General features: G+C 42.2%; 1 protein-coding gene across 1 annotated transcript in view; it reads left to right on the top strand.

The window, feature by feature from the left end:
* DGKB (diacylglycerol kinase beta) overlaps window positions 1-24,989 on the top strand; it is a 3,560,883-nt gene that overhangs the window by 1,654,000 nt on the left and 1,881,894 nt on the right. The window contains exon 20 of the mRNA XM_069648599.1: window positions 20,357-20,421. Coding sequence (XP_069504700.1) covers window positions 20,357-20,421 — 65 coding nt within the window. The remainder of the gene's footprint in view (window positions 1-20,356; window positions 20,422-24,989) is intronic.

Here is a 24,989-nt window from a genome sequence, read left to right as displayed (position 1 = left end):
AGGAGCTGGGATAGGGCAGTAGGGAACAGAGGTCCACTACTTATTTTCATGCACTTCTACCACTGCCTACTATCTATTGCTATTTTTCAAATTTTTAACGTGTTACTTTTCAAGTTGCTATAGCTGTTCTTTTGAAGCAGAAAAGTGCAGCCAGGGGAAAAGTTCAAATGAAGGAACGGTCTGATGAGGAAACAACTGACTACCTTTCATCAGCACTGGGCATTGATCGCTGTCTTGTTTGTGGAGTGCAGCTTGTTATGCATGAGTAAGTCCCTTCACTTGTTACATTCTGCATACTTGATGAACATTCTTGGTAACTGATGGCAGAATCAGTTTCCTCTCTTTCATTCGTTAAAATGAAGCAACTATAGTAGGACATAATGTAGGTTTTAACTGTGTTTCATCGTTGTGACATTACATTTGCAGTTGTTCTGATAATAATAATAAATGCAGATCCCTACAACACCAATTTCGTACAGCAATAATGTTTAAATGCAAGAAATAAAAGTGATTCACATCTACATTATGTATTATGCGGCAGTTAAACCTACTTTATGCAATGGTGTTGCTTCATTTTAAGTTACAGTCATTTTCAATGTCCAGTTTTGGAGACGGCTGTCCTGATTTTGCAACTGGTTGGAGTAATAGGCTGGGTCGCTGGAATGGGACAGTATTCTGTAATGGTGATGGGGGAGTCGTCACATTTATCAATGTGCCACTCCCTGCATGAAAAGTGTGTTGTTTCCCTTCAAAAAAGATCTCTTTTAAACTGTCTGGCTGTCTGTTCACTGGCAACAAGGCTGAAGTATGAGTCATATATGCAAAGCAGAAGGGATCAGCAATACCTTCACTGATATCGAGTTTGAGAGATTATGCGGCTGATTTACGAAGTGTTTTTCAATGGGATTCTGCTATCCTATTGTAAATCAGGGAAATTTGTTGCGTCACTAACCAATTGTTTCGCTGCATGTTTTTGTTCATCATTCAATGCATGGAAGACTTTTACCAGCAAAATTAATGTATACTGACTCAGCTTGTGAGACGTTCCAACTGGTAATGGGCCGCCAAATGATTCAGGGCCCAGTAGAATCCTAAGTGATTAACCTTTATTTGTTTACACTACTAGCAGAGCAGGCCATCCTCAAGAAAAACAATTAGCACCATTAGCACCTGCAGGTGAAACACAGGTGGTAAGTTGAAGTACATGAAACACAAAGAAACCCAAGGGAGGCAGAGTAGGGTGGGTCACCCCTGGTAGAGTACAAACACCATTAAACACATACCCAACCCACACCACAATGTACAGGTGCAGAACCAGAAGCTAGTATGACTGCCTTACTATTAGTTCTTAATGCTGTTAACAACTCATAGAGCAAATTACTGTAGACATGCATGTCTGAGTACAATGTGTGAAAACAAGAAAAAAATCTTATAAACAATATAGTTTACTCAGAACATATTTGTTTGTTTAAAATGCATAACCAATAGATAACACAAAAAGTGAAGAGTGCTTAGCTTGAGTTAATCGTTGTACTTGAGTCAATATGACTATAGTACTTATTGAAACAGTAAAGATACAGCGCATACCATAGCGTAGTATGCTAACCAATCTCCAAAAACAGATTGTAACACATCCCACTTTAGTGTTCCAAAGCCATAAAGTTTAGATCTTCATTTCAAACGGCTACTGAAATGTAGAGAAACAAAGCAAACTTGAAATGTGTTGCTCAACTATTCTATTGTAGCTGGACTATGCCCTTCATGGAAATCAAAATGTTGAGCATTACAATGCAATGACTTGATGTTTGGATACAATAAGCTTGTCTACGGGACTTCCCTGACCACCGGTAACAAAATGTATAAACAGCCTTAATTAGTGCGGTTGTCAAATTTTTGATATGCAATTCTTTTAAAATATAAATGTTCAAAAGAATGCTTACGACTGGTACTGAAGGTACTGGATTCCAATGGCCCAATTGCCTATTCAATAGGTTAACTGATGTAACTTGCCTCCTGCATGTGGTACCTGGGCCAGTGATGAACAAGGAGCAGGAACCAGGCTGACCCAGGTAATTAGAAACAGGAACACGCTTTATTGTCTCTTAGTTACATAGTGTACATAAGAAGTAGGAGAGACATTTATAAGCATCTGCTCTGGTTCCCTGCCCAGCTCCAAGTCCCAACCGTCAGTTCATGAAACTCCCAGGCATCCCAACACTCCCTGCTCCACATGAGCATTCTACAAGGCCCTGCACATACACATACAATCAATTGCAACATCCAAGCTACAACATTAACTTATAAGCAAAATAGAAGGACCAAGGCTTAATAAACTGGTATGAGTCTGAATGGCAAAGCCCCCATTGACATCACAAATGAAATAAGCTGGTTAGAACTCACTTGAAAATCTCTTTGTTGGCTGAAGTTGAAGGAAACAGTGGTGAAATGAAATGAACTGTAGAAAACTCTTTTGAAGGTCCCATTGCTGTCCTTGGTTCCAACATATTAAAAGATGTGCTTCGAATTACCTTTAACTAGGGCATTACTGATTATAAGTACCCAGTGAGGGACAGTCAGATTGTAACAATCAATCTGATTGGCCTTCCCTGGGACTTTACCGGACCAGGAATCCCTCTCCTGACATTCTTTTCCTTTGTCCCCGGGAGCTGGAGGCTGCTATCTTCCCCCGCCGGGGTTTTGTGTAAGTGTTTGACCTCCCCCTGCTACTCCCCAAATCCAAACAATGTGCTCCCCGCCTTCCCAACCCCATTTACCTGCTTTTTTGTCCATTTCGGGTAAGGCCGCATTGTCAAGGGGCTTATTGCTAAAGTACGACACTACTCTTCACTTCACATACTATTTTAATGCCATTCTCCAGATCACCTTTGTTACTAACTGCATTCATTTTCAATATTCATGATTTGGTCTTCAGAAGCAATATGTTGTGCAAACAAACATTTCAACACCCCAGAAGTTTGAAAAAAGTCATTAACATTCTAATTCTTTCAATGGCAACTCTTCAGTAAGGCACAGCAGCAGTGCCTTCATATTTCATAGCTTCTGGATACATCACTAGAACAGTGCAGGGGCCATTTACAGCAACATACATCTTGAAGATAGCTGTTCTTGCTTTATATTTTAAATTAATACTTTTATAACCCAAAATAAATATAGTACATTCTGCTATACTACTGGGACTAAATTCCACTGGTCATGAACCATTTGTATAGATTATGCATGTTGCTGGGATGGGATGGTGTCTATTGGCAGTGCAATACCTCAATGAATGTTGTCAATGAGTTGGATGAAATGTGTGCGCTTTGTGTGTGTGACATTTGTGTTTAGCCATGATTGATTCTGGCAAATGAGAAACATTGAACATTGGGATGCAAATGTCATATTTTTCCATAATGCTCTTTCTATCAAAATTAGAATTAAATACCTTCTGCATCAGTACCATTTTATATACATTGGAAAGGTAAGGTCAATGGCAATTTTGACCTTGCCTTGTAGGGAACTCATGGTGGCAAAAGTAAAGAGAGACACAACTGATAACAGTTTAAGGATGTTTATGTAAAATGCCTAATCTAATCCTAAATATAAATGGGAGCAAGCTATGACCATTAAATAATAATAAGGCAGTCATAGTAGCGTCTTTGTCAAATAAAAGGGCCTATACTAAGAAAAACCTATTGCCAATCCTTACGCTAAATAGAAACAAAGAGTGTGGGATAGGATTCACAGGAAAGAAAGAAGCATTCACAAATAATAAGTCAGGAAGCAGTAGTCAGGTCAACCTTCCCCATGTTTTGAGCACAGGACAAGGTTTGTCTCTGGAGCACAGCACGAGCTAACAGTTCCGCTCTCAGCTTATCAGGGCCTTCAGTGGTTAAGTCTATTTTCTAGAAAAAAAGACTCTTGCCTCCGAGGACCTGATGTCTTCAACAAATGTATAAACTTTCTCTGTAGTTAAAGCCGGTACCATAGGACCAGACATCTCTTCCTGTTTTGGTTATCACCGGAGGAGGAGGAGGACCCTGTGTACCATTGACATCTGCTGCAACACACGCTGGCTATTGTTTGCGGTCTTATAATTCCTTCTGCAGGGGTTTCACAGGCCTCGTTGGAAAGGGCAAGGTTACTTCTCTCCTTGGCACCCTCTCGATACGCGCCGTCTTTCTCACCCTCTTGAACTGCCTTGCTGAGTAAGATCTCTGATAGTGAGGTCGGCTTTGCTCGTATTGTGCACTCGTGCTCCACCTTTTATCCCTGTGGGTAATGGAAAGGGTCATCAGGTGTGTGTGATTCTAGTCAGTTGCATGACTTCCCCAAGGACCACCATCCAGGTGAATAATATAGGGTGTTCTAATCCATTGCAAACCTGGGACAGAACTGCTCCTAATCTTGTGAGGTAGGCACCTGTTCATAAGATGAACTAATTAGAAAAGTCGACTACCTCGAGGATAGGGTTCTGGCACAGAGTCTGTTTCAAGATGTTGCAGCATATCTCATCATCGTCATTCCAAGGAAGTTTCTGGGTTTCGGCATTCTTAAGTTTATCGGTCAGCCTGGATGTTTCATCTGAAAAGTTGGGGATAAAACTATGGTAATATCCTATTAAGCTGTGAAAAGCTCTAAGATCTCTTTTGGTCTTAGGGGGTTAGTTTATCTAAGACAGATTTTACCTTCTCATGTTGGGGCTGAACATTCACATTCCCTATGAAGAAGCCTAGGAATTTTACGTCTGACTGGTCCAATCTGCACTTAGCTGGATTTGCAGCTAGGCTAGCATTTCTGAGGACTTTCATGATGGTATGAAGATAGAAGAGATGGTCCTCCCATGTTTTACTATAAATGACAATATTGTCAACGTAAGCTCCACAGAAATCAGAGTAGGGTTGTCAAATGTGATCCATGAGGCATTGGAAAGTGGTTGATGCACTGTGTAAGAGCCAAAAGAAAGAGCCAAAATAAAATAAGTGGGCACCACTGGGTAGATACGCTTGTAGTCAGGTATCAATGTAAATCTTCAAGCTTAGGCAAAAATATTTGAGAGTCATAAAAAACTCACAGGAGCTGGCTGTGATGAGTCTGGAGACACCCTGCCTCGAGAACAAGTGAAGAAGTATACTAGATAAAAACACCTGGTCACACAGTTGCTCTCCGTTAACACCCTACAAGGGTCATATGCTTCAAAACAAATGAGTTCTGTCAATTCAAGTACACTTATCCATCTTTATCATTTGTATCCAAGTTTAAATTAATTCAGTGTCTTAATTGAGTAATATATGTTTTATTAAAAAAATATCCAAAAAATCAAAAAGGAACACTAATACAATCTTAGTGAGGACATAGCTGACACATCTTAAACTGTGAGTAGACTTATAATGCCAATGCATTTTGGAGTATTTGACTCTTTCTTCAGGGCAAGTCTATACTCGCGAATGATGTGTAGCAAAATAGGGGAATGGAATACAGTCAATGCCAGGCGTACGGTCTTCAGGGAAGTTGAATAACTGCCTCACAATCGTGTGCTGGACGGGTCCAGTAATCGATCTCAGTGTAAAAAACACAGTATTTGCGGCTGCCGGTGGGACGCCGGAGTGCATCGCCGAGTCCCACCGGCAGCCGGACAATTTACGTGCCACCTAAGGAAAACTTGACCCGGCAACACGCGGAATCACATTCTGAACCCCTGCAACTGGGAGTTCTTCGTGGACCTCTTACTAAGGCTGAACGTGAACAAAGACGCCAGGAACAGCTATGTTTGTATTATGTCCAATCTTGTCATTTTCTTCGAAACCATCCTGCAAAGCCTCCACGAAAGACGTTAGGGGCTATGGGCAGTACCAAAGGGGAAGAAGAGGTGGGGAACGCTGATGCCCGGCAGACTTAGAGGTCAGTTTGTCGAGCACAAGAAAGATTCATTTGACCTCCCATTTTACAATTCCAGTTGTCTTGGTATCCCAGCAACAACCAAACAAGATGCATGTACTCTAGGCATTTGTAGACAGCAGCGCTGTTGGGAATTACATGGACTTAGAGACTGCAGGCAGGATAGGAGTGCCCATGTGCATGAAGAGGAACGCTGAGAATGTGACAGCAGTGGACGGATCCCAATTACTTTCAGGCCCAGTAACTCAATGCACCGCCGATATCAAGTTAATTTGCCAAGAAGGCCATAGGGAAAGCATCTCATTTGATCTTATCGCTGCTCCCCAGTTCCAGTTGATACTCGGCATACCCTGGTTGGAACTGCACAATCCACTCATAGATTGGCACGCTAGAACTTTAACCTTCCCCAGGGAATGCAACCACTGTTACCGTCAGGACCGGGAATCGGAACATCCACTACCAGCATCCCTTAAGGAAATATCAGGCTTAGGTATGATAGGAACATTACCTACGGAGTATCAGGAATTCCAGGATGTTTTTGCCAAGGAACAAGCCAACACCTTACCTCCTCACAGGGTTTATGATTGCCAAATTGACCTGATACCTGGAGCACAGATACCCTGTAGTTGGATTTACACCTTGACCGAAAAAGAGAGCGCTCATCTAAAGACTTATTTAGACCAATATCTGGCAAACGGTTTCATCAGACCCTCTAAGTCCCCCGCAGCATCGCCGCTTTTCTTCGTACCCAAGAAAGAGGTCGATCTACGCATGTGCATCGACTATAGGGCCTTGAACCAAGTAACAATAAAGAACAGGTACCCATTACCACTGATCCCAGTGTTACTCAACCAGGTACGGCGAGCCAAGATCTTCATGAAATTGGATCTGCGCGGCACCTACCATTTAGTACGCGTCAAAGAGGGGGATGAATGGAAGACCGCTTTCCGGACCAGATACGGTCTATTTGAATGCCAAGTGATGCCCTTTGGGCTTTGCAACACTCAAGCAGCTTTCCAACATTTCATGAACAATGTTCTCAGAGAACTGCTGGACGTCTGCGCAGTCGTATACATTGATGACATCCTCATATATTCGACCAATGTGCAAGAAAACGTGATGCACATAAGAGTTGTGCTTCAGAAGTTAAGGAAAAGCTATCAATACGCCAAACTCGAGAAATGCTAGTTTCATATCACCGAAGTGGAGTTCGTTGGTTTTGTATTATCACCATGTGGAATTAAAATGGACAACAGAAAATTGGAGGCAATCGTCTCGTGGCCGTCGCCGACATCAGTAAAGGGAGTGCAACGCTTTCTCGGTTTTGCGAATTTCTACCAATACCTGAAATTTCGCATCTTGTTCATCCAATCACTTCTTTACTACGTAAAAACCAAAAATGTGAGCGGACACCAGAAGCAGAAGAAGCATTTCGAGCCTTGAAGGACAAGTTTATCTCTGCACCGGTGCTGCAACACCCACAACCAGACCTTCCATACATCGTGGAAACAGACCCCTCCAGCGTTGCCATGGGGGCTGTCCTATCCCAACAAAGTCAGGAAACTGGGTGTTTATACCACGTGGCCTTCTGGTCCAGGAAATGTACTCCAGCAGAACTCAAGTACGCTGTTACAGACAAAGAATTGCTGGCCATTAAGGACGCCTTGTCGGAATGGAGACACTACTTACTTGGGGCCAAACATATCATCACCATTATAGTGGATCACCAAAACCTACAGTATTTATGCTCTACAAAAGCACAGTCATCCCGGCAACTCCAGTGGGCCCTGTTCCTGTCTGAATATGACTTTGTGATTACATACCGGCCCGGAATTAAGAACGGCAAGGCTGATGACCTCTCTCGCATGGTTAAGGGCAATGATGCTTACATCACCCCCAACCCAGTGGATATTATTCCCGGTCACAAAATTCTGGGGCTTTGTGGGAGATCTTCCACATCTTTAGAAATCCTCCAACAAACAATTCAAAATAGCTTCTCAGAAGATGAAAAGAAGGTCTGAGACAAAAAAGGAAAACAGTTCAATGTGCAGAATGTTGTACCTTACTACCAAGATCGTCTATTCCTCCCAACTTGTACTCTTTGAGAGGAAATTATAGCCAGTTACCATAACTCTCCTCTGGAAGCCTATCCGGGGATTACAAAAACCCTTGAGAAGGTCAAGAAACATTACTGGTGGCCAACATGGCGGGAAATTGAGTTTGAATTTGTAAATTCATGTGAAGTCTGCGCTCAATACAAAGCATCCAGACAGAAACCAGCTGGCCTATTACAACCCATGGCAATACCACCTGCACCTTGGCATACCATTTCAATGGACTTCATCACGGATCTACCTTCGAGTTCTGGGTATAATACCATACGAGTAGTTGTTAACCTCTTCTCCAAAATGGCCCATTTTATAGTATTTAATGGAATTCCTTCAGCATCAACATTAGCACCGGTTTTCCTTGAGAGCATCGTAAGAGCACATGGATTCCCCTCTGTGATTATTTCGGACAGGGGAAGTCAATTTGTGTGTTATTTCTGGAAGAAATGTTGTGCTCTGGCAGGGACTGAGATCTGATTGTCAACTAGCCACCATCCCCAAACTGATGGCCAGACAGAACGCACTAACCAGACCCTCGAACCGTAACTTCACTGTCTCTTACATCAGACCGATCAAGCTTGGACAGAAATCCTATGGATGGTTGAATGTGCGTACAATAACTCAATCCATGCTTCTACACAGCAGACCCCCTTTTATATCTTGTATGGCCGAAAAATCCACGAACCTCAGTGTACGACCCACCGGAAGTGAACAAAATGCCCGCATTAAAAAAGTTGCATGAGTGAATAACTCAAGCAGCACAAGAAGCAACCAGACATTTACAGACAGCCAAAGCTACACAGAAGAAATATGCAGACCCACATCAGAGGAAAGGTCCAGCCTACCGAATAGGGGATTCCGTGTGGCTGGCAACTAAATATATAGCCCTGAAAGGGCCCAGGAAATTTCTGCCAAAATACATTGGCCCGTTTACCATTGAAAAGGCAATCAATCGAGGAGCCATGAAACTAACCTTACCATCTAACATGCGTATCCACCCAGTATTTCACATCTCATTATTAAAACCTGTACACTCAGGCACTCAAGTGCAAGTTCCTCAGGCACCAATTGTGGTTGAAGGAGAAGAACCCAAATACGAGGTAAAAAGTATCCTGGACTCTAAAATCATCAAGAAGACCCTGTACTACTTGATAGATTGGAAAGGGGATGGACCTCAAGATAGGTCATGGGGACCCTGTGAAAACATCAACGCCCCTCGATTACTTTGCACAGGGACAACCCTACCAAACCTGGGGCAGGAAGTATACCGTTAGGGGGGGTTTTGAGGGGGAAGACTGTCACATATACTGGAGTGTAGGCAGGGGCAAGATGGGTTAGAGCCTGGCAGACTAAACATGCCTTGCACACATCCAACACTCCTTTTCAACCCTCTCACAATCAGGTACACATCATAGTTGGCGGGCCTCCTTGGGGGAATCTGATTGGTTCAGCCACAGTTCCTATAGACCCAAGATGGCCCCTGGCAGCCTTCTTGTGAATATAGTAGCACGTTGTAGCCTCCGGGCGTGGTTGGCTATATAAGCCATACCCAAAGGCAGACCTGTGCTTCATTTTGCATTTGTGGCTTCGAGCAACATGCGCACTGCAATCCTCGACCTGCACCTACCTTGGCTTCCTCCACGCGCACGTTCCTGAACATGGCATCTGAGAGAAAAAGAAAACACATGAAAGTCAGTACCTATAAGCGCTTGCACTGAAAACCAACTTCTTCTTGCAAACGTGCACGCAATCTGCAGCATCACTTACCCAATCTTCTTGGAAACTTCAAAGCAGCATTCAGAGTTCTCGTGCACGTCTACGTTCAGCGAACTCTTCTGAAAACAACCTGTGGAGAAAGAACATGTTTAGAATTAGTATCTGCAATTTCCTTCTGTGTGCAGGACTCGCTGCATTGTAAGAATTTGCAGCAAGCACGCAGTTTAACCAGAACTTACCTGCCAATGCACCAGATACAGTGAATCAACTGGAAATCAGAACTTACCTGCAAACAGCACTAGTGAAGCAACTGGAATCTGAACTATTGTGCTATGTTATCACTGGATGAAGAAACACAGTGAGTGGCAGAACAGAGACTTACCCATGGTCTAACAAAGTACTGATCCAAGGGTCCAAAAGACACAGTGCCCCTGCCTAATTCAGGATGGAGAGTTTGTCCAACAAATTCTAACGGTGAGCCATATTCCTGCACTTCACCATCACAGTACACACAAGGGGAGGAGGGAGAAAGAGGGTTCGGGGTCCAAATCCGAGTAGGCTAAGCATCCCACCTCTCTCTCTTGACAGGTACCTGTAGTACCACTCTACTAACCCCAGGAAAGTAGGGAAGGGGTCCGGAAGGCTTCATCGCTTATGCAGAGACCCAGGTGAGTGTGACATATGACCATGAAATAATAATAAGGCAGTCCCAGTGGTGTCTTGTCAAATAAAAGAGCCTATACTCAGAACAAACTATTGCCAACCCTTACGCTAAATACAAACAAAGAGTGTGGGATAGGATTCACATGAAGAAAGAAGTGTTCACAAATACTAAGTCAGGATGCTGTTGTCAGATCCCCCTTCTGCATGTTTTGAGCACGGGACAAGGTAGGAAAATGGAGCACACGCTTGAGCTTTCCCAGCATGAGCTAACAGTTGCACTCTCAGCTTATCAGGGACTTCGTTGGTTAAGTTTCTTTTCTACAAAAAAAGTCTCTTGCCTCTGAGGGCCTGACATCTTGAACAAATTAATAAACAAAAGTTCCTTTCTTCCTGCATGTTGGGTGATACATTTTCACACCTGATCCCCCTCCTTCTCAAATGTCTGCTTCCTTCTGTCGGGTTCACTGCTTTTTTTTGAACAGTCATTCTGTCAACACACCATGCATAGAGACTTCAGGCTTTGCACCCTATAATCGTCTTTATGATGTTGGATTCGCTTGCCTTACCTTCACAATCATCTGTTGGTCAAAGGCTTTCAACTGTACAGAGGATTTTATTAGATCCCTGTATGACCACTTTGACCCCCTTCTCGCCTTTCTCCCAAGGCCTTCTGGTTACGGTAGTTCAACAACAGGGTAATCACCCAGAGCTTCTCTAGTGAGCACCCACATGGTGCTTGACTCTTCTATGCTGGTGTTCACCTCGTATCAACAGTTCTTTGTACTTTATTTAATCATCCGCTTGCTACTTTCATTCAACACAGTTTGGTTTCTTATCGGTTCTCCCCTCGACTCACCGGCTGTGATGAACTGCTTGGCATTTCTTGTCTCTGGAATCAAGAATGGTACCATGGGTTCAAGCGTCTCTCCCCGGTTTGGATGTCAGTGGAGGAGAGGACCCTGTGTATTGTTGACATCTGTAGCAACACACGCTGGATATTGTTTGCGGCGTTGTGATTCCTTCTGCGGTAGTTTGAAGGGCTGCAGTTGGAAAGGGCAAGGTCACTTCTCTCCTTGGCACCCTCACGATTCACACCATCTTACTCCTCCTCTTAAACTGCTGTGAGTTAGCTTTCTCGATGTGCGATCGGCCTTGAATGTATTGTGCTCTCATGCTCCACCTTTTATTCCTGCTGGGAAGGGAATGGGCCGTCAGGTGTGTGTGTGATTCTCGTCAATTGCCTGACTTTGCCTGACCCTGATGCTTGAACATGTCAGGTAAATGGCCATGGTGTTTGTCTGTTGTCTTTCGTGATGTGTGGAAAAGGGGGGGGTACAGTGTTTGAGTATCCTACAGGGTAAGATGGGGAAGAGGTATAATAAGAAGGGGGACCTGACAGTGTCCCACTTCCACTCCCCAAGAACCTCCCATCCATGTGATCCTCCCTTACTGGTCCACCCCAGGAACTGGATCCAACTGGATGACAGATCCCCTGGGACTAGTCGGGAAGACACCTTCAGGTTCCTCACAACAAGCACTGATACTGAATAGTAATATTTAGATGTATGTAGACATGCCCAAAGCTAATATATCTATGTAATGTAACAGGTGCTGTTTAAAACATGGATGATGTTTTTTCCAAGTTTGAAAACTGAGCTTACTTAAAAAAAAGACATTGTTTAGAAACACAGCACATTTTATTGAATGTAAGTTGGTTTTTACTCTTGGTCAGTCAAAGTAACGTCATTGAATATCTGATCGTTTTTTGGATGACATGGAACAAATAGGAACCTGTGATATGTTTGCTTGTTAGGCGCTAATTCAATAATAAAATACTGTTTCAAATTTCACAAGACATAGTTATGTTTAAGGAAAAATGGTCTGAGACAAGAACAATGGGTAGAGGTCTGCTTACATCAAAGGAAGACAAATGTGTAAAAATAAATCACAATTTGAAGGGCTAGCTAATGAAAGGATTATTACAGCAAGGCACCAGTGTCTCTGATAGAAACAATGGATCACAAAGAAGAATGCATAGAGTAATACAATTAAGCATTGTATGATAGTCATTAAAAAAGAAAGTAATGGAAGATTTCAAATAATATAATACAGAATAGATGATTACATATTCAGTGAAACACCAATTGTAAGAGAAGATGGAATGGGTGTCCAAGTGGTATGTTATAGATCAAGAAGGGAGAGACAGTTAGTGTTAACACAGATGAAATTGGGAAATTAGTAAAATGTGGTAATGTCAGTATCTCAGAATTGCCCAATGTCTACACGGTTGTGTCCAGAGTGACATATTTAGCATGATAACTAGTCACTGGGTCAAATTTGCCGAGGCAGAGAGAGATAGTAACTTCTGCCCCAACACACAGGTCAGTTTGGTACTCTCTGGCCCCACTACACATCCATGGTGCCTGAAAGTCTTTCTGTGGGACATTAGTGAAACCAACAGTGGTACCTGATTGGAGCACTGCTGCCTGTTTGAATGGTGCATAGTGTTACCATTGGTGTGCTGTGACTTGCTTGCAGCCAGGAAGATATATCTTAGGTAGCCATTTCTTCAGATCATCATTGGATCCAATAATCCTGTGTATAAGACTAGCCAAATAAAGATCCAAAGAAGACTCCTGAAGAGGCCCAGCATCCCATCAAGCATCTAGCCCAGTGGAGCCCTGTTGCACTACCTCATCTGTGAAAGTCCTGTGCGGTGCTTCAACTCCTAGACTGATGGGACCAACCAGCCTTGACATGTTCTCAAGGATCCATCTTTCCTGAGACTTTGGAAGTGTCCCTGTACCACCCAGTGGACTAGCCAGCTCTCCTCTGAGTTACCTTGCTAGAACTGTCACCTGTCCAAATCTTCAGCCAGAACTTTGTTGGTTGCCAGTTTGTGGTGGAAGTTGACTTCCTACCGAACTTCAGTCTCAGAGCTTCAAGGGATCCTGCTCTGGAAGGACTTGTTCAACAACGAGTGGAATGAAACCTGCCGGTGTATGTGTACGGTGGCCGCCACTATGACTCACCTTCCCCCATCCTGCAAAGTATCCTGAAGACGTCTGCAATGGTCATGTCTACATTTCTCTATCACACTCTGCTCCTGGAGCTGACCAGAAGAATTCTTGCACCCACAGCTCCTGTGCATCTTCCATCAGTTCCAACAGTGGGAAAGCCAACCTCCAGTGACCCACAGTAGAGGGGCTCCCACAATTTTGAATAATTGTGTAGTGTTTGGCATTTAAACCAAAGTTACCTAGGGTAACCCAGACTTGTACTCTTTGCTCACTGTGCTTCGAGAGGCACAGATCAAAAGGCCGAAACACGTGTCTGGGGTTGCTGTTGGTACTCCTATTCGGAAGAGAGTTGCCTAGTATTTCAGTGCTGGATTGCCCTGTTGGGTGGGATCAGACTGCTATGCAATGATGCGATATGTACAGTGACCTAAAATGTGGTTTTAGACCCTTCTTATTGGGAAACCTCCCATAGTACAGGTTATTTGCACCATGCTTATTCTCAGTAGAGGGGCTCTCACAATTTTTTATAATCCGAGAATAAATATAGAATGTGTGTACATTCCTGTCTAAATTGAATTACTGTGTGTTTCACTATGTGGACTCATTGTGGACCAGTGACCAAACTCACATGCTCCTGAGATAGCCTTGACTGCTCTCCATTGCTACCTTGATTGGGTTTTGGCTAAATTTTCAGAGTTATCCTGTTCACTATAACTAGGGTGGTCTCCTAAAATATGTCCACCAGGTTAGATTCTAGAAATCCATCGTATCACATTCTTCACTGGTCATTATTTGCCATGAATTGTGGCGTGAGATTGTATAAATGAGGGGGCATTCAATATTTTTTTTTTCACATCTATGTGAAGCTAGCCAAACATATACAAAATACACTTATAAATTAAAAGACTCACGTGACTGGCTGCCTCACATATATTGCCAATACATCTTACCCAAGCATTGTTCTAACATGTGAACTTTCTACAAATCATCTATAATTATTGTGGGATGAAAACAAGGTAGGGAGTAAATAAGTATAACATTTGCTTTAGCTATGCACTACAAAATCCTAACAAAGGTATGGAAGAAAACTGTCAATATTCCATAACAGGATTGTTCATATGGAGCAGCCTGTGTAGCATGTACATGTTCCGAATAACGCAAGGGCAACTGAGATATACTGTCCAGGTAGTAAGTGAAACCTTTCCTGTTGTGCTGATAAATGCTGATGCTGAAAAGGCATTTGACATAATTACCTTTGTGAACATGTTCCATTTGCCTGATACAATTAACTCTGAGCCTTTCTTCAGTAGAAGAATCAATGTCCTTTATGCACGCTCCAACTTAAGTATTTTGATGAATGATATACTCTCCAACAACTTGATAATGGTAATGCCCACAAAGGGTGCCCAGTAACTATTGGCATCAAAGAGGGCAGATGATCATTGGCCTGCAGTATATCATGCAAGAATATAAATTGCCCAGGCATGTGGGTGATGTAATCCTGTGCATTAGTAGGCTGAGGTCTGTTTATCAGAAGCAAATGTTTCTGTTCATTGAATTTGGCTCCTTCTGAGTTAAGAGTCATCTCGGTGAAAGCCAGCATTGTGATACATTTTAAAAGTAGAAACGATTGGGTCCTCATTTTAAAAGTAGGAACGATTGGGTCCTCAAATGTTGGTCAGATCATACATCCTTTTTGGGGTTCAAAGTTACAATAGATTTTGGAAAAGATAAACATTTGCTTGCTCGTCAACTGTTCTGGAAGGGAAGAAGATATGGAACTATGTGTTTATGGTTAGATAAACATGATAAACAAGACTATACTCCAGAAATTCCTGATGTTAAGGGGCTTCTAGGCTATGTACACAAAAATGTGAACTCTTTCAGAAACATTATCTGTGGCGAAAAGAATAATTTACCCATCTCACTATCCAAGTTCAACATATCTATCAGCATGGGAAGGAAGGGAGTTGCCTTCCCCACTATCACTGACTGAACAAACACACACATCGCTTTACAAATGCATACATGGATTGCAAATATAAATTGGACGCCCCACATGTTGCCCACTCGCAGGAAGTGTCAGCTCATTTATTTTTGTCCTGACCTCTCCCATCCTTGCAAATACGTAAGGTGTTATAGATTCATAGCTATGGTGATATTTACTCTTTTATAAACATAAATTAATAAGCCTTTGGAATATGTATTTATATATACAGTAAGGATAAAGGCTCTTTTGATCGCAAAAGAACATACAATAGATAAGAAATCAGTTTTGACGGGAAGCAGTGAGTGTCTTACAATGGGGTGAGTTTGAGTGACATGCTGACCAAGATGTGGGGGAAGTAAATGTAACAGTAACCATGGATATATAACAGTCTGATCTGAAATCGCTCCTCAAATTTTGCAATAGTTTGAATACAAACAGGATGTTGTCAGTAAGGTATTTCCTTCCAATACAATCTAAACTATCTTGCTTTACAATGTCATCCACATATAGACTCATCTAACCAAGATAATTAGTATGCCCCACCCCAGATCTACGATCAGGAAGCCTTATGAACTATCTTTTATATTCCAGTGAAGGTACGTGAAGACTCTCCCATGGCCTAAGCCCCTGAAAAGAAATTCATCGAATGTGTAGGTGCAGGTAAAACTTGCTATATGACCAAGAGCAGCCCTTTTGGATTCATAGCTCTCCAACAAAAATGGCCAGAGGGAAAGTGTACCCATATGTCTGGTGAAGATAGCTCTGGGGCAATATGCTCGCCTTGAAAGCAAGATGACACAGAGTAACACAGGTTCGATCCCCGGGTACACGCTTAGAAACCTCTGGGTATTAAGCACGTTATAAATCACCTATCATATGATGATCATTTATCATATCATATATCTGGTCTAGAAAAGCCTGTTAAACTTTGCATTCTAAGAACGGTTCTGATGGGCAAACGGGCAATTATGATAAACTGGAAGGGTAATAGCAACAACTAGCATAAAAGATGACAGGTAGAGATTTGACTGCTACATGAATGAGATGTATGGACTGCACAGATTATTTTTCCATTCTCGGTTCTCATCGGTCTACTCTAAGTTTACACCACTTACAAGTGTTTACATTGGTTTTATGTTGCATGCTGTTCTTCATCTACTCTTTGTTTGCTTTGGTTTTCAACTAGACTAGATTTTCTATGGGGCTGTTGTTGGCAGATTTATCATGCCCTTTGACAAGTGTGTTTCTGGACCAGCAAACTACAACTAATTTACCTCCAGCAGCCAAGAGGTTGCAGGAAGTCAGGCACCCCACTGGCCCACTGGCAAAAAACAGCCAGTATTATTGGCACGGGTATAATCAAGGCCGCTAATAGCGGCATCCTTTATGGACTCCTATTAGACTCCATGCAATTCGGACTATTCTACCTTTGCTCTCACTTGTAACCTGCCAGTAATTCTGGCAAACCAAGTGGCGGTAACAGTATTACTGCTTGGTGGTATTTTGCTGGATTTTCTGGCAGGATACCACCAAACTCGTAATGGCCCATCCCTTCAAATCAATGAGGAGATAGGACTGTCAGTATTCATTACATTACTCACATGTGTTAATCCATGGCTGTTGTGAAGTTGCCATTTGATTATTTATTATCAAAACTGCATGCACTTTTTTGACTTAATAAAATCAGGCAATTCAGCAAAGTTATTCTTGCACACTGTGACACCATTTAAAATACGTTTTGCTAGTATTTTTACGTCAGGCATGTGGATATAGCTACTATACGCTGATGCAAATATGCCAATATGCTATACTAGCACAAGATGCAAAGACATTGTGAATAATTAATAAGGGTTGCTGACCATTTTACTAGCATCCATCTGTATCAAGAAATAATAACTAATGCATCTAGGAACACAAAGTTATCTGCCAATTGTTCCCAGGAATGGGGCAGGTACAGGAGGAAATATGGTGTTCTCTAGTTTCTTTGCGATAACCCTATTTAACGGTGTGAATACCATTATTAAAAAGCCATCGTATCAGAAGATTCCCCCCTCCAAGCCCCAAACAATGAGGTTGCTCTACTTATCCAAAAGATAGTCTTGATGGCATGTTCAGCTGCACATAGTGTGCACATTGGAGACAGCCCTCCTCTGGTCTGCCACCCCAGTGTCACTGAACAATCTGCTACCATCTTGGGTATTATGGTGTTAACATGAATAACTGGGTACAATCCCTCAAGCTACAGATGTATTTTAGCTCAACTTGGTGCACATCAGCCGTGTTCACATCCTTCATGCACCAGCATCAATACTATCATCTAACTATCATCATTTGTGGGAAAATAATTCATGGGTGGAGAAGTTTGCCTACCCATACATGCACTTTTCTGGTTTATCCTGATTATGCCCCTATATAGAGGTAAATACATACCTTACTAAATCTCAAATGAGGCTCCCTTTTATGACAGGTACATGAACCTGGTGTGTAAAGCAGTGGCCACCCATCATACTTACATAACTGAACCTTAATTCCTGGGCTGCGCAATCCCATCCCCCCTGGGGAACTCCATATGTAACAAGAATAATGTAAATATTTTGTAAATGCCCTTACCGTGGTTGTCCACACGCACCATTGCAACGTCTGATCCATTGTGAGGGTAAAGCAATAGTGTTCTTCACCAACCGTCAATTATTGCTGCTTCAGGGAGATAGGTCCCAGCACCTGCGGCCTGCAACATACTGCTCTCTAACCATCCACTTTGGCCCCTACTGGAAAAAAAATCTAATTATCCAAACTATATCGCCAACGGAGCTGAAAGCTTTCTAGGCATGTAGAATTCTGAAGGAGATTTGAAAAAAAGGCAAATCAGTGGTTGTTCCTCATGGCCCTTTCCTGTTGCAGATGCGTTGTTCTACCACTGAGTGGCATGCACACAGGCTCAGTGCATTTTAGTATTCCTTACCGCTCACCTGCCCCAACAGCTACCTAAACCATCATATGTGTTTACTACCCTATGTGATCATTTTCGATCCCTAATCCAATCAACTATCCATTCCAGTTTGTTTGCGTTATACACCCGGTGTTTTGTGATAGGCATCAAATATTCCCAACACCCACCTACTCTATGCCCACAAAGTGATAAACATAACCTTGGAACTTTCTAGGAATGACTTATTTCAAATCTGAGAGCCCAAGGCCAGTGGCTGGCAAAATTGCTTCCTTGTGTCTCCTTGTGCACATTTCTTTAACTGGTCTAGTCTTAGCATCTTCTGCGCATCATCCTGTCTTTGCTTCTCCACATCCCCTGTGTGTATGTGGTTCTGCGTTCTTGTTTCTATACATTATCCTGTTTATCTCATCTCTGTTCCTTTTTTACAAACCTTTGTCTGACCCGGTTTGGGTTTAGCTGCTCTAGACCTAGCCTTCCGCTGTTTACGTACAACTCATAGTAGTTTTATTCCCAGTATTGTAATTTCTTATGTTTTTCGCTGTTGTTCTGTTTTCCTTGCATTTCCAATCTTCACCATTCCCATCCCGAGCCTACAATACCTCCAACAGCTATCATAAACCAGTTACTTCCTGAAATTGTCCACCACGTTCATCCGTATGCAGTGTATGTTCATGTTGTCCTTATTTTTTGCTGGTGTAAGACTGCTTACGTCCGTTCCTCCCCAGTCCAGTTATTTGTGAGAGCAACCCTGTTGTCTCTGTCAGTCTACTATCTAATGCTGTACAGTTCTTCCTGTTGTTTTATTCTGTATTCTTGCCTGCCTGTCCTTCCGTTTCTGCAGTAATTAGGTCTGTCTTCCTTTGTATTTGTGTGAACTCATTCCAAGAACATTCATTTGGACAGCAAGAAGTATGCAAATCACCTACTTGCAAAAGAACACGCTTTAACTTTCTTTTCAATTGAGTTGCTGGGTAACACTATCACCTTTTTTATTTTTATTTTGCATGTGTCTCATGTATCCCTTTTACCCTACTCCTTTCTACAACTGCCGGTCTCAGTCCATTCCAGCTTTTTATCCTTGTACCTCAAGCAGTCCTCCAGATAGTGTCACGCCTTTGCCTTGCCATCCACATTGGTGAGCATTATGCATAGATCTGTTAATGGTAAACAACCTGACGTTTCCAAATCCCAAGAGCCTATCCAGTCTCTGCTTGCTTCAATTTCCAGCCCTGATGCTGTTTCAAATGGGATCTTCATAGACCAGGCACTTTACCTCACCCTGACTAATGCTCAACAAACCACCCCGTACAGTTCCACCTCGGGACAGTTTATTTTTATGTACAATGTATTTGTTTCTTTTTTGTAGTTGTACATGATAACTTTCTATATAAAAAATGCTTTAGTCTGCTTTCAGGAGAGATAAATCCTTAACAATGCGTTCTATGATGAGACGGTTTGGAGAGGTTTCTGGACAAATGCTTGGCCAAAAGGTTAGGCTTTCAAATATTCTGTGAAGCCTATTTTGATGGTAAAATCTCAACTTTATTAATTTTCAACTGGGGACACAAGGAAGTAATTACTTTACAATGCATGACTAATACTAAGGCATCTGTATACAATAACTTTGTTGCAGGTTCAGCGTGATCATTGCCACTTTAACTTCTGAAATTATTTTGGAAAAGTAATTCTGATTCCAATCGAGTTCAGTTTGTGTTGGTGGGCTAAACGTTCAAATCCATGTTGGCATTTCAATGATGCTAGGGACCACTGATTTGTTTGACACTAATAATACAAATCGTGCATGCATAGAAACTGTATGTCCACCTGCCAGAATATCAACAGAGCACCATCTACAGTCTCTTGCTGACTAAATGTATCAGGCCATCCACTGGTCCCTCACTCTGTCAGAACTGTGCCCCAATGTGATGTGTGACTGGCCATTAGATAGATTATTGCTTCATAACTTCATATGGGTCTAAGGACAGTGCACTCAAGTTATTCTTTTACATTGTAGGATGCGTCAATTGCACACAGATTCCACATCATGCGAGAAAAACACCCAGAGAAGTTCAACAGTAGGTAAGACTACACATTTTGAAACGTTTTTCAAAGATCTACTGCTGAATAAATATGGCAAAGTAGTACATGAATGCAATGGTGTGTTACATTTGGGCTCAATAAAATTGATGATTCCATGAAATATATAAACTTGTCTTGTGAATTATAATGGGAACATGTAATAACTATTAAGAAATTCAACATGTAATATTTAATCGAAAAGTCCATAATTTCAATATAGAAGTTGTTTCAGCCATTCCACTACAAGAATGTAATTTCAAATCTGTTACATTTCCCATGAGAACCTTTTCTTGAAAGTAGATCAGTGAGTTTTTGTTTGTTTTAACCTCACTTTTCTTGTTGTTAATCTTGCTGAAATATGTATTTTCTTCTTTGTCAACGATATTCGAGCACTTGTATCAGGAAATCAAGAAAGTAATAGTCCGGCCGCAAGTAGGGTGTGGCATTACAAATATATCTTCACTATAAAAATCGTTGTCTGCAAAACTAAGTTGCATTTCATATTTATGCTCACATGTATCATGTAAATTATTTTTGAAAAAAATAAACTGCACTCGTCTGTTCTATATTCTATATTCTGTTCGTGCTTCTAATACGCATTGCCAAACGTCCAGGAGCAACGTATGTAATCTAAATCGCTGGCAATATAATATGCACGGTGGTTTCACCCAATAGGAACTTGGCATTTTATTATTCCACCGACAGAATTGTGCAATCATAGGGGTTGAATGTGGGGAATGTGGGAAATGCCATAGCGCACGAAAATACATACACAATCTCAATATGTACCCTAGTTTCACAAATCAAAGCTTGTTTCTTTATACACACATTATCCATTATGCATTGTCTGCATGATGAGGACTGGATCCACACTTTTTTCCTCCTCCAGATCATAGGGAGATCTTCTAAACCATAAGACAATAATTGAAAAACAACATTCTCCCTTTTTTTCTCATCACCCTTTGAATAGGAAATAACCTCAGGAAAAAAAAAATGAGAACGATGAGAGGCAGGCAAGTGTCAACATCTGTGTCACCAGTGTCTAGAAACTTTTGGGCTAAGGGCAGATGATTGATCCCTGCCTCACTATGCCGGCAAGCAATTAGCTGATATCGAGTCCGCACAACATAACAACCCTTCCTAGATGAAACTATTCAGCATGCAGAATGATTAATCATCCAATGTGGTTCAACTGTCTCATCTGACTTTGTCATAACTTATATGACTGAAGGGAGACTCAGAATGCAAATGATAAATTGCCCTCGCAATCTTAACTGCAAAGGGGAACACATTATTCAGATTTCATCAGCCCACAGGCAACAGTGAAATTAGGCAGTGACATGCATAGCACATCCTTTCCCCCCCAAGTAAACCATAACTTTGAAAGGTATCTCCTGCATCATGCCAAGCAGAATATGTACAAGAATAAACACGTTCTTCCAAGAATCTTTATCCTTGCAAGCCCTTGTGTACTGCACAGACCAAAGATGAACAAAGATTCCAGGTAAGAAAGACATGATAGAAAATCACATGCTGCTCATAAAGAAAATGCTTTAATTAGCACTTGCAATAAGCTGGCAGTAACTTAATAGACATCCTCTGAATGATCCATAATAATATATAAACATGAAGATACCAAGGGTGTCAACAAGAAATGCTCCAAAGTCGTGTCCCATACAGAGGAAGGACAGATCATAATGTGTACCTTCAAAAAAAATCTGGAATCATGAGGCCCTTGTGGAAATTCCTCCTATCGACTATCATTGTGTCACACATGAGTTGAGGATCACTTTTTTATCAGAGCATCAGGTAACATTAAAGATTGATGGCAGGTGTGAACTGTGATGCAGCAGATGATTAGTTAGCCAGGTGTGTGAATGATATGCATGCAAAACAATGTTCTGCTCTGCAGAAAAAAGGACTTGCTCCAACTCAAAGATACATCCTGAATGCCTAGGCTTCAAAGGCTGGTAAGAACATTTGATTGACTGATGGTTTTGAATGCCACTGGTATTTTAAGATGGACTAAAGACACCCAAAGTGCAAGCATCAACCTCTAGTTTGAGCTTCGCAATACTAAGTGGCATTCCAGTTTCTGCATTGTGAAGTTGTTAAAGAAGACAGGAATGTAATGTTTTACTGGGTGGATATTGCAGTTTTCTTGACTTCACAAGTCTCATCGCTGAAGCTGTGGAATAGTGGCTTTCAGCATGGAATTTGGAAACGTTACTACAGGAAAGTGTCCAACGCTAAAAAGAATGCATAATGTGTCCTTGGTGAGTTCAATGACTACTGGAAGGGCACAATGTTATGTGGCAAATGTTTGTGCTGGTGCAGTGTCAGCCACCAATGAAGGGCCTAATTGCTTTTCCAACACTTCAGCAGTCTGGCATGCTGGTGTGGGTATCTGAAATTAGGTGAAGCTATCTGCCTATTACCCATTGCTGCTGGTGTTGTGTGACACCAACACAACCTCGTGGTCATCTTTGACTCCACCCTTTCCTTCTCCGCCCACATCTCTGAGGTCTCTAAAAAGTCAAATTTCCGACTGCACCTCCTCAGAGGTACTATGCCTTTCCTCTCCTTCCCCCAGAAGCTCATGGTATCTCAAGCTCGGGTTCTCTCTAGCTTGGACTATTGTAACAGCCTCTATCTAAATCTACCTGCCTCTACTCTCCGCCCTTTCTGGGGCCTGGGTCCAAAATACCTTCAGCTATCCCTCCGCAAATACCTCCCCTCCCAAGCTCTTCGCTCCTCTAGCTCCAACTCACTCAGGGTGAGTCGTTTTTCTAAGAAACGAGCTGGGGGTAGATCTCTGTCTTCGGCTGGGGCCTCCCTCTGGAACAGCCTCCCTGCCACTTTAAACTTGAGGAGAACCATCTCTGGTTCCAGAAGCACCTCAAGACCTTCCTCTTTTGTTCTGCCTTCGCTCCCCCTCTCCCCTGCTCATCTGTTCTCTCTTGGCACCGTGCACCTGGCCACCCTCTGTCTTTTGGGCCCAGGTACCTGCTCATCCTGCCACCCTCCCACACTGCCTCCGGGCCACCCCTTGCACTGGGGTCTGTATCTGTACCCATACAGCCCCCCTTTTTCTTACTGCACTTATCAGACCTACCCTGTCTGCTGCCTTAAACCTAGCACTTGCAAATTGCTGAGTGCATTACCACTGTTTGTTGCCTTTATTATTTATTTATTGTTATTTATCTGTTTCTCCTCTGCTTCGCACTTTCCACCTCTCCCCCCTTCCATGCACTTTTCCGCTCCCCCCTCTCTCATGCACTCGCGCGTTCTCAATGTCACTGGGCCTAGTAAGATCGCAGTTTTTTTCTCCCCTGTTCCCCTCCCTTGCCTTGTCGCGCTCTGAAACACTTGTTTACGAGCGCAATAGAAATAAAATATCCAATAAAAAAACAATGGAGCACCCATTCTAATTGAATTTGGGGTGATGGTATGGAGATGGATTGTGAAAAGGACTCACAAGAGAGGCGGATGTGAAAGCTGCACCTCCGAATTGGGGGATAGTTTATAATGCAGGTTGCTGTGTTAATTCCCATAGTCATCAGTGCATGACATCCGTATAACTAGGAAAGCTTCGAGAGCAACTAAAGGGAAAGTGTGCACATTGGTTCAGACTAATGCAATCAATCAACATTTAGTTCTCTGTTGAGCTTCAAAAAGTAGGAGCTCTGCTTGCAAATAGAGAAATAGCATTGCAATGGAAACTTTGTGCAAGAATACGAAATCCTCAATTGCACGTCCCCCTGCATTGATGGCATTAACCATTGAAACTGCAATACATTGGGAACCCTAAAGAAAAATGTATGGGATTTACAGAGGATTCCAAAACGTTGATGCTGGGAGAAAACAGTCTATATTATTGAAATGCTTATGGAAAAAACGGAGAAGGGTGTTTAAGACCTTGATGTTTGTACAAATAGATCAGTGTTGCACAATTCATCCCCTCAAGCCTACATAAATATCAGGTGTTTTTTTTGGATAACGACCAAGTAGTATGCACATTATTTCTCATCAAGATCACTTTTCATGTTTGATATCGTGAAAAATAAACCTGTGTGCTTGCATCGAGGACAAGAATTGTGCACCCTTAGATTGGGTGAAGGTGATGCCTGGGAAAATGTGACCCTTCGGTGTGAATTTGAGAGCCGCCAGCACATGAGAATGTTTTACCGTGAGGAGCAACATAGAGAGGTCGAGCCGTTGATTTTGAATCTAGACAGCATACTGAGGATGTGACTAGTGACCAAGTAATACGATGTGGTTGCAATTAGACATTACATTAGGGTCTGCTGATTGTTCAGGCACTGACTTTGGACCAAGCATTTCACATGGTGGATTCATCTGCAAAATGCTTTGGAAGAATGACGAAAACTGCATGGATATATAAGGACAAATGTTGGTGACAAGAGGTACACCAACGATGAGAGGGAAAGGAATGGATTGACATCCTTTAGTTATGGAAATTGGGAACATGTTACTTCAGTGCTGGAGGGTTGAGGCAGACGCAGTACATGTAGAATGTGTGGAAGGACAGGCTACTTAGCTACATT

This window comes from Ambystoma mexicanum, chromosome 2q (assembly GCF_040938575.1).
Source record: "Ambystoma mexicanum isolate Mex_15411 chromosome 2q, UKY_AmexF1_1, whole genome shotgun sequence".
Lineage (NCBI taxonomy): Eukaryota > Metazoa > Chordata > Amphibia > Caudata > Ambystomatidae > Ambystoma > Ambystoma mexicanum.
This window is presented reverse-complemented; position numbering and strand designations above follow the sequence as displayed.